The sequence below is a fragment of the Stegostoma tigrinum genome, chromosome 31, assembly GCF_030684315.1.
Source record: "Stegostoma tigrinum isolate sSteTig4 chromosome 31, sSteTig4.hap1, whole genome shotgun sequence".
In the NCBI taxonomy this organism is placed as follows: Eukaryota; Metazoa; Chordata; class Chondrichthyes; order Orectolobiformes; family Stegostomatidae; genus Stegostoma; species Stegostoma tigrinum.
In genome coordinates this window covers 10,304,036-10,320,492 of record NC_081384.1, presented here as the reverse complement: position 1 = coordinate 10,320,492, position 16,457 = coordinate 10,304,036, and the positions used below count along the sequence as shown (strand labels likewise).

Below are 16,457 nucleotides of genomic sequence, written 5' to 3'. Positions count from 1 at the left end.
TGATCTTATCCTTCTGCTGAACAAGCAAGTGTCTCGAGAATGATTGTTACCAGAGAGACTGCATTTCTTACAGAACAACAGATGCTCAGGCTTGTACTGGAATCTTGACCAAATTGTGTATTCACTTGGTTTGGGTGGGTGTGTGGTGGGGGGACAGTTCAGGGGAATTCTCAATTCTTCCCTCCTCCCCACTTCTGCCTGTTTTGATAAGCTTGCTACCAGCTGACTCAAGTCAGTGTGACTTTATTTTGGAACCTATAAAACTACAAAGGCATCAGACATTCTGGTAGTTAATCATGACAGACCAAGTTCCAGTCTGAATGGTGAAATAACTTTGCAGAGGCCAGTGTCCCTTCACCTAGTTACCCTTTATTTACACATACATTGTACTTGACACTGAGCCAGCTTTCAGAGTGAACAGAACTCTGACACTCCTGTTTGTATCTGTCAGCCAGGGCTCCCTGATTGGATCAGGGAACTCATATTCTGTGAGATCTACTTGGCTGACCTGATTACAGTCCCTACAGATGGTGCTTCCAGGAAGGTGTAATTGTGCTTTGAGCTGCTATAGTTTGGGAGAGACCTACAAGTGTTTTAATGGTGCAGTTTTGGCAAAATGGGTGGTCAGTACCCATAGCATGCAGTCCTAATGTTCTGAGGAAGGGTCACTGGACCTGAAACGCTTACTCTGATTTCTCTGCACCGATGACGGGCAGCGCAGTGGCTCAGTGGTTAGCACCGCTGCTTCGCAGTGCCAGGGACCTGGGTTTGATTCCAGCCTCGGGCAACTGCGTGCAGTTTGCATGTTCTCCATGTGTCTGCGTGGGTTTCCTCCCACAGTCCAAAGATGTGCAGGGTGGGTGGATTGGCCATGTTAAATTGCCCGTGGTGTCTACAGTGGGAAGTGCAGGGATAGGATGGGGGGGGGTGGGTCTGCATGGGATGCTCCTTGGAGGATTGGTATGGACTGAATGGCCTTTATTTTACTGTAGGGATTCTGAGATACCGCCTGTCTTACTGAGCTTTTCCAGCAATTTATGCTTTTGTTACTGAATTTGATTATTAGAACTTGTGCTACTCTGGGTTTCTGTTTATCTTCGCAGCCTAAAGCTACATAATCACTCTCCTTAGTTTGACTGAGGTTGGTGTCAGCTGCCTGTTCTTGATCCATGCTTTCTGCTGAGAAATGCACTTAGTTAGGTCTTTAGTGATAAGGTTCGTTATGTTGTTCACAGTTGTTGAACAGGTTGCTAGCTTTCCTTAACTAGGATGTGGCAATTGAGTGGCAGCCCTGGCAGACTGCGATGTGCTTTCAAAAGACAAGAGAAGTTCTTGACAGTGACAAGGTTTTATGTTTCGGCCGGTTGCTGATATTGTGATGATCCGGGGCTGCTTGTCGCTCACTTGCACAGCAGTTAGTTTAATCAGCCACCGGTGCAGGCCTGATCTCTGCAAATAAGGCACTGAAATACAAAAGGTTATTTCTGCTGTAACCGCTGGGTTAATAAAATATTTAGAGAGAGGGGAAGAACAATTGTGCTGAACATGTCAATTACCTGCAGGCTTAATGAGTGCTGGAGGGTGGAGTTGAGACCATTTTCTGGAACATTTTGGGCACTTCGTATGGTCAGTATGAAACCTCAGTAGATTCCATGCAGTGCGCAACTTGAGCAATATGACTTCCTGCTCTACGGAGCACGTACATTCTTTCCCGCTCGCGCTCATTCACGCACATACCCCCCCAATCTTTCCCACCTTGTTGCATGTTCTTTTTTTGTTTCAGCTGTAAACTTGGTCTGACTGGTCCTGCTGCGCACTTTTTTTTTTAAAGGGATGTCATTTCAGGAAAGGTGTGTGCATCCAACAGTCCTGAGATGTTGGGAAGGAATGTCTCTGAGAGTGGGAAGGTCACAGGTACTGATGGTGAACTGGCATAGGAGGGACTGCTTGAAATACTTTGAGAATTCCCTAGTTCGGTGGGGTCAGGGGTGTGGAGGGAGAGGGGGTTTAGGGAGTGCAGGGTGGAGAGAAAGTGGAAACTGACCGTTCTGCATCCAGTTGAGCGAGAGATCAAAACAGTTCATGATCCTTCACAGCGCAGGTACGCTGTGCTCTGTTGCACACTGACTATTTACATTCAGTTACACAGAGTAATCTCACAGGAGGTCGTTCTGTGCAGCTTGGCTTGATTACAGACTTGGCTGCAACTTCAAAAACGACAAAACCAGCCCCTTGTAAGTTGACTACATTGTGCACAAAGTGTGTAGATAGTTTTAATGTACTGGAGTACAAGGGCACTGACATCTTGTGACAATGATTTCTGAGACAGTTTCCTAAAACTGCCTGAATTGTTAACAGAAAGAGAAAGCATTAGAAAGCAAATAGTCTGGTAGGAATTTCTGTGGAGTACCCACCCCTACCAGGGAATGCAGTGTGAAAGCTAAAGGAGAATCCAAGGTTTCTTTTCTTGGGAGCTGTTTTTTTAATGAGCTTGGAATTTACCTTAAATTCCATAAAAGCATGTGGCGTTGTATGATTGCGCCAGCTCAGTGAGTTGGCAATCGTCTTGAATATCAAGGTGAAGGCGAAAATACACTACAAGAGGTTGGTGGGGAAGGTATTCTGTCAAACGTGTGATCTTTTTGATTTATGAACTTAGCTGAGCTCGTGGGTTAGATGAGTCCAGCCATCCCTAGTTTAGTCATACTGCCAGTTACCATGACTTCCTGAGAAGGAATGTGTCCTTGAGATACAAATCAGCTAGCTCACCACATGATACTTCTCTCAAACTTTAAATGATCCAGTTGTAATGAGAAGAAATGGGCTTCCCATTGATTTCGACTTGTTCAATGCTATATAAAGGATCAAGTCAGCTCTCGACAGAGCCAGATTTATGGGGGTACATTTTAACCTGCCCTTCTCCTGACCGTGCTGTATAAGAGCAGAGTCAGCCCAGAGAGTATGCTGGGATGGAAACCAGCCTGATTTTTTTTTTCCCTCTCTCTCCCCTGTAGTTTCCTTCCGTAAGTTCTCTGCTTGCCCCTCCTGAAGCAGTTTGTTCCTGCTTCTGTACCTCTATATCTCCAATCAGTGGCTGTCTGTGTTGGCAGAACATTGGATGTTCCACAAATGATGATGGGGGTCATACCAAAAGATTTATTTTAGTGATATTGTTTGTGGGGTAGATAGTTGAGGATGCTGGGGAATCTCTCTGGCTTTATGAAGTAATGCCCTGGGCCTTGTTTCCCTCTTCAAGGAGAGAACAGGCTTCATTTTAATATTGCAGCCTAACCTGACCAGGAAGACCCTACTTTGAACCATTCTGGGTTATGTGACTGGGACTCTGACTTCTGATTCCACGATCATCTGATTTTGATGGGAGTGTGCTGCTGCAGAGCAAAGGCTTGTATTCTACAGCAGTGGCTATTGGGTCCAGTCCAGTCTGGAGCAGCCTGGTGTAGAGTGAAGCTCACTGAATTTGGCACTGACACTAAAATGCCTGAGCTGCATTCTGAGTGCCTTACTACTGTACATTGTGCTGCCTGGGTAAATGTCACTGAACTGTACTGTAATGTGCTGTGCATCCTTCACAATTGCTTTGAAAACATCTGAAGCCATATCACGCTAGACTGGTGCAGCCAATAGCTACAGCTGTCAATGTGGGCCTCTTTGCAACCTATTCTAGGAAGTAAATGTCTAATCTTCTGCATTATCCAGAACTTTTAGCTGTTGACTTGCTTTGAATTCAACATAAACCACCTTGTACGAAACCAATGAGAGCAATAGTACTGCATCAGCGTTAGAGATTGTCATGGAAATATTTTGTTTGAACATCCAGCATTCAGTAATTAGTTTGGTTTGAACGTGTGTGGGTCTTTTTTTCTATAGAAGAGGAGAGGCTGATGGATAATGGGATAGATGGAACCCATGAAGATGTTTCCAATAGTGGGGGGCATCCAAACAGGGGAGTGTGAAGGTGGGATAGTGTCTGTCTGTTCTCTGTAGCCCCCACCTTCCCCCAGAATGCTGTTGTATGAAGTGATTGGGTCAATAGCGCAGATGTAATTATGAGAGAGTCAATGGAGAAAGGAATAGGACTGTGAAGGGAATGTGAGTAGTGTCATGTAGTCCGTAAACACAGTGTTGAATGTTCTGTTTTCTGTGTAAGTACTTTCAATTATGAACACAAACTGAGGACATTACCCCAGCGAAATACAGTTCGTTGCCTTTCGCCTCCCACACGGATGTTGGAATAATTCTTGACTGATTTTTTAAAATTGTTTTTGTTTTCATTTTTACTCTTTTTTTTTTTAGGAATTTTTGACCGCATCCAAATGTGCGAACATGGACTTTTCAAAAGACCAAGCCTCGTGCAACCTCTAGAAGTGTCTCCAGTCTGTGGATGCTAGATTGTGTGGGTAATTGAATGTCAGGCAGCCATGAATGGTGATGAGAAGGTGTTTCCTCCTCCTCAAAAAGCATCCACTTTGACAAGAAGCAGCAGCAATGCCTCATCAAGACCCACCAACACACGTCAGGTGAGATAGTCTCTCAACCTTTCTGTACTCCTTATGCTTCTAGGTAGCAGACTTGATGGGCCGAAGGACCTTTCTCAGTGCTGTCGACCAAATGTGCATTTTTGACTTTTCAGACAAACAAAAACTTAGGTGCTGGAAATAAAAACTGAAAATGCTTGAGCTACAAAATCTGAAAAGAAGTGAGATTAACAAGTTGAGTGAGAAGCTTTATGTCTGAATTTATTTCCAGCAAAGTTTTTCTACTTGAGGTGCTAACTGATTTCTCCAGTTCATGACAACCTTACACCGTATCTGTAGCATTTTCGGCAAATATTCCTGATTCTTTTAACCTATGAAAAGAAATGAAAATGATTGTAATAGTGCTGACTTCCATCTCATTGCCTGTGATCACAGTGTGGAGGATTATGTCAGTTTCATTCACAGGCTCTTAATGGTGTTATTGGGTTTCAGGGAGGACATGCAAGTGTTGGGTGCTGGTGGATACATACACCTTTTTAATGCAGTATATTGCCTTCATGGATTGGAAGTATCATTAGAATTGAATCCATTGCTTGTTCTCTGAAGGAGAGATGGTAGCATAGTGGTAAGATCTCTGGACCTGCAAACCAAAGGACCTGGCTGACCCCTAGGGTCATTGCTTCAAATCCCAGCACAGCAGCTGCTGAAGTGTTGAATTCAATTCATAAAATATGGAATTTAAAGCCGTTCTGGGTCATGGTGACCTCAAAAACATCAACTTTTTTTACAAAATCACCGGCTGGTTCAGTCATGCTTTTTTGGAGAAGGAAATTGGCTGTCCTTACCTGAGCTGGCCTACATGTGAATTTACACCAACAGCAATGTGATGGACACTTAACTGCCCTCTGAAATGGCCTGCTGAGCCAATCAGGACAAGGGCACTCGGGGTGGGCAGAAAATGTTGGCCTCAATAGTGGCACCCATATGCCATGAAAGAATTGTTTTGCAAAAATGGGGCTTTGCTGCTTATGTAGTAACTAATGGGCTCCTGCACAACAATTTCTCTTTCTCAAATACAAATATAGGATGAGGTCTAGAAGGTCTATTGCCTTGCAGTGGCAGTGAACCTACATCTGAGCCAGGAGGTCTGGGCTCAGGTACCACCTGCTTCACAGGTGTGTAATAACAACTCTTAACAAATTGATTTAAAAAATAGTTAGAATTCGATTGGTTTGTAGAGGCCTCAATTTCTCTTAATGGAAGTGTGGTTCATTGGTTGTGCCGTAGTGGCTCAGTGCTTAGCCCTGCTGCCTCACAGTGCCAAGGACCTCGGTTCAGTTTCACTCTGGATAACTTTCTGTACAGATTTTGCAGCATTCTCCCTCTGTCTGCGTGGGTTTCCTTCGGGTGCTGTAGCTTCTTCCCACAGCCCAAAGGTGTGCAGTTTAGGTGGATTAGTCATGCAAAATTGCCCACACTGTTCAGGGATGTGCAGGCTGGGTGGATTAGCCATGAGAAATGGTGTTACAGGGATGGGATAGGGGTGATCTGGGTGGAATGTTCTTTGTAGGGTGGTGTGGACTTGATGGGCTGAATGGCCTGCTTCCGCACTATTGGGATTCAGTGATGATTCTATGGGACTTGCTTTTTGTTTATCTCCATTGTTAGCATAGGACTGAATGGTAGATAACTGGCCCAATGGGAGGGCTTTACTCTTGGGCTTGAGATAATACCAATGTTTGAATAAGTGAGCAGCAGGTGAAGGATGTCAATAGCTGTTCAGCCAGGGGAGCACTGCAGGGCCATCAGGAGAGCCTGCCTGCACTTGTTGCAGTGTTTGCTTTCCGCAGTGTTGTTTATCTAGCAGATACTTTTGCTGCTTGTTTCAATTGCAGTGTCATTGAAACATTCCCTGAAGATATTTTGTTGGTTTAAACTGCAGCTCAGTAAATGCTACCAATTTTGATTGATCTTCTCTTCATTTCCTCCTAGTTCAAGATAAATGAAGCAGCTGAGGCTTTTGGGCGGGTTAGGAAAATATACCGAAAGTCACACGCACCAACAAATGTTTCTCAGTATTTTCTCTTTTGGTTTAGAATTCCGAGAACTGGGAAGTGATGGAGGAGCCACTTGGCAACAGCCACGCATCCCTGGATCTGGAGAGACAAGAGGGATACCTGCTGAAGAAGAGGAAATGGCCTCTGAAAGGCTGGCACAAGGTCAGAGTCTCGATGTTTCTTCCGAAGGATTTTCTGTTAAACTCTTTAGCCCTCCTCTACCTAGTGCTTCCAGTTTTTAGAATCAAGCTGTCCTCTCTCTAAGTGCTTGGTTAATAGGGTTCTTGCTCTCATCAGTAAGAGTTATGATTTCTGGCTAGTCTCTAGTGTCGTATCTCCATACACTTGAGATCGTCCGAAACTCTGTCCATATCCTTACTCACAGTAAGTCTACATCACCCTGAGCTCATGACCACCACTAATAGCCAGTTAATCAGTGTCCATTTTAAAGCTCACATTGTGCTTTTATGCCTCCCTCCCTGTAATCTTTCACCTCCACAACACTCAGATATTTGCATTCTTCTAACTCTGACATCTTGAACATTTTAATTGTTTGAGTTTGGTTTTAACTGTTACACCATTGATCACCATGCCCTTTAGTGGCCAAATCCCCAAAGACTGAAATTCCCTCCCTCCACATGTCTACCCCTCGTTTCAAGACCTTCCTTAGAATCTAACTGTTTGACCCAGCTTTGGATTTTCATCTCCAATATTTTCTTACGTGATCTGGTGTCAAATTTTAACGTCTCTCCTGCAAAACACCTTGGGAGTGTTTTATAATGTTAAAATTTCTATAGGTACATGCAGTGACAATAGTAGCATGGGCTAGAGGTTTCTCTAATGCTATTTGTAGCAAAGCAATGCTGGAGGGATTATCTTCTGGTGGAATTTCTCTTCCGGCATTTCCCTTTCTTCAGCTCATCTCTGTGTGGCTCTTTATTATTGCAGATGGCAACTTGCCGAGGTCCTGGGAGACTAATTACTCGTGAACATCAGTAATGGGTTTTTCTTTGAATCTTCCAAATGGGAATTAGACTTGCATCACTTTAGCCAATGAGCAGTCCCTTTCCCCCTTCTCCAGTGCACTGTTATTTTAAAATATTTTTAATTTTCTATTGAATGTTAACTCAAAATGCTGTTCAGCACAGAGAACCTCAGGGTATCTTTCGCGATGGACAAAGAAATTCATACAGTCATACAGCAGAGAAACAGACCCTTTATTCAACCAGTCAATGCTGAACATAATCCCAAATTAAACCAGTCCCACCTGCCTGCACTTGGCCCATATCCCTCCAAACCTTTCTTATTTATCTAAGTGTCTTTTAAACTTTGTAACTGTACCTGTTTCCACTACTTCCTCTGGAAGTTCATTTCACGCGTAAACCTCTTAGTGTTTTTAAAAAAAAAAAGGTGCTTCTTGGGTCTTTTCTAATCTTTTTGCTGTCTCCTTAAAAATATGCCCCCATTCTTGAAATCCCCCACACTAGGGGGGGCGAAAAACATCTGCCATTCACCTTATCTGTACCCCTCACAATTTTATAAAACCTCCTCTCTAAGGTAAACTGTCACCCTCCCATGCTCTAGTGGAAAAAGTCCCAGCCTATCCAGCCTCTCCTTTATAACTCACTCACTTTTGGGCTAAGAAAAAAGCCCAAAAGCACTGCGGATGCCGTAAATCAGGAACCAAAGCAAAGTTGCTGGAAAAGCTCTGCAGGTCTGGCAGCATCTGTGAAGGAGAAAACGGAGTTAACATTTCGGGTCCAGTCTACCTCTGTTCTCTCTTTTGGGATGTTGTGAACTGTACTGAAGTGGATCTTCCTTCAGCCTGTATCCCACATACGCCAATTGAAGGCCACCTGGGCAGATAGGTGGAATGCAGCAACCACATAGTGTAGTGGGATACACCTCAGGAAATGTCCAGCTTCTATCCTGGATGAGTTGACTGCCTTCAGCAGGGCCAGGAGCCAGAGTTGAATGTGAATAATTAGGAGCATGAGTGTGGTCATTCAAGCTGTTGAGCCTGCTCCACTATTCAGGATGCTCATTGTTCATCTTGGGGTTCAACTCCTTTTCTGTCCTTTCCACATATCACTTGATTCCCAAAAGATCTGCATTCCTTAAATATATTCAAGGGAGCATCTGCAATCCTCTGGAGCTGTAGGGACAGCTATTTCTCCTATAACACGATAGTTTCTTTCTTGTGTGCCCTTACACTATGGAAAATCGTGTTTATAGGATAATTGCTGTAGAAAATCACTATACCTGCACCGCAGAAAGTTATCCAAACAGCATTCACAATTCATCAATTGCATTTCAGCCAATTCACGTTAATGAAACACGCGTTATAGCAAAAATCCATATCCATAAATTCACAGTCCTTTGAAGTAAAACCTCACTCGTAGATTGATCACGTATCCTGAGTCTGTGCCCAAATGTTTCTGATTTTTCCGAACAATGTGTCAATTTCTCAGCATCCACGTTATCGAGATTCTTCAGAATCCTGAGCATTGCTATAAATAGCCTCTCAGCTCCTGTGTGGGGCTGGTGTGGAGTGAAGAAGGGGGATGTGCAGGAGAAATTAATTTACAAATTCTGCTGGACTTGCCATGAGTGAGACTCTGGTTGGGTTTTGCTGTGGTGCATCCCACCATGCAGTAGCTCATCATCGACTGTCTGGTTTCACTTTCAGAAAATACACAAGTGGGTGAGGCATAGAACATAGAACATTACAGCACAGTACAGGCCCTTCGGCCCTCGATGTTGTGCCGACCTGTCATACCGATCTGAAGCCCACCTAACCTACACTATTCCATGTACGTCCATATGCTTATCCAATGACGACTTAAATGTACCTAAAGTTGGCGACTGCAGGCAAAGCATTCCATTCCGTTACTACTCTGAGTAAAGAAACTACCTCTGACGTCTGTCCTATATCTTTCACCCCTCAATTTAAAGCTATGCCCCCTCGTGCTCGCCATCACCATCCTAGGAAAAAGGCTCTCCCTATCTACCCTATCTAACCCTCTGATTATTTTATATGTTTCAATTAAGTCACCTCTCAACCTTCTTCTCTCTAATGAAAACAGCCTCAAGCCCCTCAGCCTCGTAAGACCTTCCCTCCATACCAGGCAACATCCTAGAAAATCTCCTCTGCACCCTTTCCAAAGCTTCCACATCCTTCTTATACTCCGGTGACCAGAACTGTATGCAATACTCCAAGTGCAGCCTCACCAGAGTTTTGTACAGCTTCACCATAACCTCTTGGCTCCGGAACTCGATCCATCTATTAATAAAAGCTAAAACACTGTACGCCGCCTTAACAGCCCTGTCAACCTGGGTGGCAACTTTCAAGGATCTGTGTACATGGACACCGAGATCTCTCTGCTCATCTACACTACTAAGAATCTTACCATTAGTCCAGTACTTTGCCTTCCGGTTACTCCTACCAAAGTGCATCACCTCACACTTGTCTGCATTAAACTCCATTTACCACCTCTCAGCCCAGCTCTGCAGCTTATCTATGTCTCTCTGCAACCTACAGCATCCTTCGTCACTATCCACAACTCTACCAACCTTAGTGTCGTCTGCAAATTTACTAACCCATCCTTCTACGCCCTCATCCAGGTCATTTATAAAAATGACAAACTGCAGTGGACCCAACACCGACCCTTGCGGTACACCACTAGTAACTGGTCTCCAGGGTGAATGTTGCTTGGCAGTTAGATACAAAACGTTTCCATTCGGATTCACTGTATGTACCTGCACTTTAAGCTGTTGGTCAGACATCCATTTTAAATCTAATATGGCTGAAGTTACCAGTAGGGCTGTACTCTGGCAACAGTTGCCATCTTTGGTCAAGGAAATTTAAAACAAAAATGAAGCTTTCGAAGAGTGTATATTAGCTGTTTTGTTTTCTTGCCTTTTTCAGAGGTATTTTATTTTGGAAAAAGGCGTTCTGAAGTACGCCAAGACTCAGCAAGATGTAAGTAGCCCTTTGTTTGTTGTTTATATGATTGCTACAACAGCATTCATCTGAAATAACTTAGAACTGCGTTGGCATCTAATAACCATAACTTTTGTCAATGTCACAGATACTGAGAGGGAAGCTCCGTGGCTCAATCAACATTGGCCTCTCGGTAATGTCCATCAACAAGAAATCCCAACGCATTGACTTAGACGCAGAAGAGAACCTCTATCATCTAAAGGTAAATAATGTTTGTCTTAAACCTGCTAGGGCTCCGCATATACATAAACTTGTTGGAGCTTGAGGAGTGTGTCCTTCCAGCATGTATACATGGACTGTGAGCATTGCTGGCAAGGTTAACATTCATCTCACTCACCTTCTGTAAAGACTTTCCTGATATTCAAGTTAACATTGACTTTGACCCTCCTGCGTAGACTTTTCATAAGGCTGTGTAAGCTGTGACATTTTTATTATTTGTTGCTGAAATGTTGACATTGCTGGGTTGGCCAGAACTTGTTGCTTATCCATAATTGTTCACGGCAGTAAAGAGCAAATGACATTGTACTTGATCTTGAGTCATATGTAAGTCGGACAGGGTAAAGATGGTACATTTCCTTCCCCGAAGGCCATAACCTTGGGATTTTGCAACAATTGAAAATGGTTACACATTTGCCATTAGACCAACTTTATTCTAGGTTTTTGTTGAATTGCTGTAGTGGGATTCAAATCATGGCTCTCAGACATTAGCTTGGGATTATTGCTTTCCCTTTGATCATTTAGTTTGACTTATCCAATTGCTTGATCTGATTTTGAGATAAGAATTTTATTACTACAGTACAGCCTCTGATCGGTTCCCCAGTTCTGTGCGTATTGTTTTCTGTCATTGAAGCCCTGGGTCTACACAGCACAAGAGACTATTCAACCCACTGTGATTGCTGGCTCTTTGATAGAGCCAATATGTTCCACTCTCCTGCTTTTCCCTGTAGACCCGCAAATCTTTCCTTATTCAGATATACACTCAATTAATTTTGAATATGGTTTCTACAACCCTTTTCAGGACACACAAATACGGGCCTTAGCAATTTGCTGTTTGTTTGTTTGTTTGTTTGTTTGTTTTTTGTAAATTTTCTTTATCTTCTCCAATGACTTTAAATCTGTCCCACTGACTACGTGAGTCCACTTTCATTGGGAACAGCTTCTCCTTACCTGTTGTATCAAAGATACTTGAAAGTTGCTTGTCATCCAGCCTGAAACTGGAGAAAATAGAGATTGGGTACCGAGTAAGTAAGCTAAGAGGAAAGTCAAATGAAAAATATGAAATTTGAAAGTACAAATGAAATAAGAAATAAAAGTGCCTCCAATGCGATATTTTCCTTCATATGCTTGGCATTATAACTAGAGGAATACATAGAAAACCAAAAGGTCCACCTTGGACATTGAGTTCATTTCTGGATGCCAAGTTTCAAGAAGAATACCAAAGCCTTGGAATGGTGCGACCAATAATGGGAGACTTTGATTATGTGAAGAGACTAGAGAAGTTTGGACTGTCGTCCTGAGCAAGAGAGGTTGCAAGGAGGGTCTGTGGAAATGCTCAGAATTGTTAAGGATTTTGATAGTGTTAACAAGGAGAAAGTATTTCCAGTGATAGATGGTCAGTGTCTGAAGGATTGAGATTTGAGGTAATTGGCAGAAGTACAAGAGACAATCTTATATTCTCTCCCTCCATAGGCAAACAACATAAAATAGATTATGGACAAAGAGGACAGAACTGGAAAGACAGTTCAGTAATCTTTGTTCCCCAGTTCTACTGTTTGAGATAGCCTTCGAAGTTTCTGCCTACCAGCATGTAGTTTCAATCATCTTTCCCCAGATGCTTCTGCATATTATTAAGAGATGCCCTGTGGGTGGTTCTCTTATAAAATATTTCTGACTTGTCAGTGAAAATCTGTTAATAGCAGCTCTTACATGAAAGATAAGGGGCTTTCCTTCAGCGTTTAAAGTGAATTTTGACTGCAGAGAACAGAAAGACCACACACAAGCTGGGGAAGAACTGAACACTTCTTTCTGTAACTTGTTCCCAGCTCCAGACTGGTTCTCAGGTAACTGAACAATCATGTAGTTACTGGCAGGCAAAAAGATTACTGGTCACTAGTCCATAGGCCAGTCACCTTGTTTCCAATGAAAACTGCATCAGTACAACCTGTCTGCTCCAAATCATCCACAAGTAACCTTCAATTCTTACGTGTTCAGACAGTTGTTGACCCAATGTTTGACTGAGGTGTCAGGTTGCTTGCTTTCAAAACTGCAGCCACTCGTTCAAACACTTTTTTTTTACAAAGAATGGATGTTTCTCATTTTTGCCCACAGTCTTTAAAAGCACAAAAATGAAACAAAAAGCGTCAATACAACGATCTGAGCTGTATATTCTGTTACCTATGAGTGGAAGTAAAGATAACACTGAAACAGCCACATTGCTCTGCATTGCAGCTTGCTTTGCTGTAGTATTGTTGTATTTGTCCAGTTACAGTCATGGAATTTCCTTGAGGAATCGCAAAAAAAAGAAAAGAAATGGCTGCAAAGAGGCAAAGCAATTGGCTTTGTTTAGCTTTTGTGTTTAAACCACTCCAGTGAACATGGTGTCACTAATGAACTCTCAATAGAGAATAGGTGCAGGAGCAGGCCATTCGGCCCTTCGAGTCAGCACCACCATTCATTATGATCGAGGCTGATCATCCACCATCAGTATCCTGTTCCTGCCTTATCCCCATAACCCTTGATTCCACTCTCTTTAAGAGCTCTATCTATCTCTTTCTTAAAACTATCCAGAGACTTGGCCTCCGCTGCCTTCTGGGGCAGAGCATTCCATATATCCACCACTCTCTGGGTGAAGAGGTTTCTCCTCAACTCTCTTCTAAATGGCCTACCTCTTATTTTTAAACTGTGTCCTCTGGTTCTGGACTCCCCCATCAGTGGAAACATACTTCCTGCCTCCAGAGTGTCCAATCCCTGAATAATCTTACACGTCTCAATCAGATCCCAATTCATCCTTCTCAACTCAAGTGTATACAAGCCCAGTTGCTCCAATCTTTCAACACCATCTTTCGAATGGGTGTGTTGGATGAAGACTTTTGTGTTTGCATTCTGGAAACTACAAGACATGATATTGTTTGTGTTGTTGCAGGTGAAATCTCAGGAGGTCTTCAGCACCTGGGTATCCAAACTCTGCTATCACCGACTGTTCCAGAAAGGTGACCCCATTAAAGTTCCATATGGAGCCAACGGATTTAACTTTTCCATCCCTCCGACAGCAGAATTCCTGTCAGCCAGTACTGTTTTACCTCTCTGCACCAAGGTAAGTCACTGTAGTGTATCCGTGCATCCACCTCCACAGGAATGTTCATCTTCGTTTCTCATTGAGTTCTAGGAACAAGACCACAATCATAGCCCAATGTGGAAATCCTACTGTGGAACGTGCTTTCCTTTATCTGTGTGTAGGCTAAAGGCACCCGGATTGGCTTGTGCTGGTTTTGGGGAGTGGGGTGGGAGAAATGTTTTCCACGGAGGAGAGAGATCAGTCTGAGGGACCAAGAAACTCCACCCTCTCCTTTCTTCACTGCTGCTCTGGCAAGACCAGCTTTAAATCCACACGTTGTATGCACAAATTAACAAACAGACTTTGTTGTAAGCTGCTTGTTTCTTAAGAAACAGGAGCAAGAGCAGGCCATTTGAGCCACCTGTCCCTTCATTCAACAAAAATAATCTCTGTACCCTTAAAAGATTCCTTAAAACCCATATTGTGACTAAGCCTTTTATATGTTTCCCCCCATCCCTGGACCCGTAAATTCATGTTTAGTATTCATTTCTATTTGAACTCAATATTGAGAAAAACTTTGGCTGTTTCTACTGGATTTGAACTCTACCCCCAGCTAAGCTTGTTTACTGTTCAGTAAATCTGCCAATAAAGATATGAATCGCCTTTGCTGTGATAGATACAGTAGTTAAGCAACTTGATTTAAAAGAAAAATCAATGTTATTCGAGTACAATTTGTGACTGCTTGCTGTGCACCAATTGGTTGTAAAATAGGAAGCAGAGAAATCGCTGTTGTAGTTGAAGTTTTAAAGGAGCATTGGAACTTCTTAAGGTTGTGAAAACGCTTTATAGAACATGCAACTATACCCCTACCTCCATTTAAGTAGTCACTCCCTCAATTGTTGGCACTAAGTGGCAGGAATGTGTGCCATCCACAAGGCACTACGGTGACATGTTTCTGCCCCCAATCTTTACCACTTTGAGGGGCAAGGACAACAGATAAATGGGAGCATCGCCACCTGAGAGATCTCCAGGTCTCACACCATGCTGACTTGAACTGGACTGTTCTTCCTTCGCTGTTGCTGGGTACAAATCCTAGAAATCTCTTCCTGATAGTTCTGTAATGACTTGACACACTGCAGCTGGTCAAAATCTCATCTCAATGCGTCCTCCATGAGACGATTGGGTTTGGATAATGTGTATTCTATTGGCTTTCACCCGTCACTGCCAGAATTCCACTATCGCACTTAGATCACCATAGAACCATAGGTTCCCTACAGTGTGAAAACAGGCCGGTCGACCCAACAAATCTACACCGAACCTCAGACCTTGAACTAGGTGAGGTAACAGCTAACAACAACTGCTGGTCCAATGATTCAGAGCCGTGCGATTGTGTCAGAATCTGGGCCAGTGATGCAACCCACTTGTTAAAAATATTGAAGTCTTGCCTGTTGTTAGTGCTGTGTTTCTGTGGAGCCAATATCATCTTAATTGTTTAGGCACAGAAAAGAGACCCCTTCAGCGAGGATATCATCAAAGACAATGATCAGCTTCCTTCGGTGCCTGTAAGTGGACAGACAATGTCGTTACCATGGTTACAGCAGTCTGAAGAATGGGATCACTGTGTTAAAGGTAATTTTGAGAGTGTAAGTGTGTCTGCCAATGATGATGTTTGCCCATGGCAATAACGTGTATGGCATTGTTTAATGTGGGAAGCCATTGTACTTCAGCTAGCACAAGCTGGCTGACCAGGAGACTGTCCCAGTCTCTGTGGGTTTATTGGAATGATTGCCAGCTTAATAATCAACACGATTGCTGCTAAGGGAGGCGATGGCCTCGTGGTATTATCGCTGGACTGTAAATCCAGAGACCCAGATAACGTTTTGAGGACCTGGATTTGAATCCTGCCTCAGCAGATGGTGGAATTTGAATTTGGAGTCTAATGATGACCGTGAAACCATTGTAGATTGTTGTAAAAACCCATCTGGTTCAGTAATATTCTTTTGGGGAAGGAAACTGCCATCCTTCCTTGGCCTGGCTTACATGTAACTCCAGACCCACAGCAATATGGTTGACTCTTAACTGCCCTCTGGGCAATTAGAGAAGGGCAATAAATGCTGCACAGCCAGCAACGCCCTCACCCTGTGAATGAATTAAGAAAAATAATGAGCTTACTGTGGCCATCCAGCACCGAGTTAAGAACCTGGAGTTTCTGGCCCACAAGGCCTCCAGTTCTCTTCGTTGATATCAACCTGTTCACATGCCCAGTGTTCTTTGTAGACGATCTACATTGTAATTGGCAGCAGATACCTCTGAATATCTTTTCTGTCTAAATAAATTCTGCACCTCTTTTGGCATTGATTCCCAAAGAAGACCAGCAATTGGTTCATAAGCTCAGAGAAATGCTTCTTCCTCCTTCAGTGCCCCTCAATCACAGGATTAAGCTCTCAGCTCTAACTGAGTGCATTAAGTATGAGCTGGCCCCAGCCTCAGTCTCTTGTAGAAGCAAAATGGGTTCAGTTCCCTGCTCCTCATCTCTGTCCCTGTTTCCTTATTAGAAAGTGTACTCATGGTGAGTGCAGAAACGTACCTATTTTGATGTTACCAAATAACCTGATTTCATTTGGACT

At 43.3% G+C, this 16,457-nt stretch overlaps 1 protein-coding gene across 9 annotated transcripts in view; it reads left to right on the top strand.

Moving 5' to 3' along the window:
- The window catches only part of osbpl7 (oxysterol binding protein-like 7), a 104,030-nt gene that overhangs the window by 23,847 nt on the left and 63,726 nt on the right, over positions 1 to 16,457 (top strand). For all 9 annotated transcript variants that reach the window (XM_059638885.1, XM_059638881.1, XM_059638883.1 and 6 more), the window contains 6 exons: positions 4,315 to 4,538; positions 6,593 to 6,715; positions 10,482 to 10,535; positions 10,645 to 10,758; positions 13,699 to 13,869; positions 15,327 to 15,459. In XM_059638885.1, the coding sequence (XP_059494868.1) occupies positions 4,440 to 4,538; positions 6,593 to 6,715; positions 10,482 to 10,535; positions 10,645 to 10,758; positions 13,699 to 13,869; positions 15,327 to 15,459 (694 nt within the window). In that variant the 5' untranslated portion in view covers positions 4,315 to 4,439. The remainder of the gene's footprint in view (positions 1 to 4,314; positions 4,539 to 6,592; positions 6,716 to 10,481; positions 10,536 to 10,644; positions 10,759 to 13,698; positions 13,870 to 15,326; positions 15,460 to 16,457) is intronic.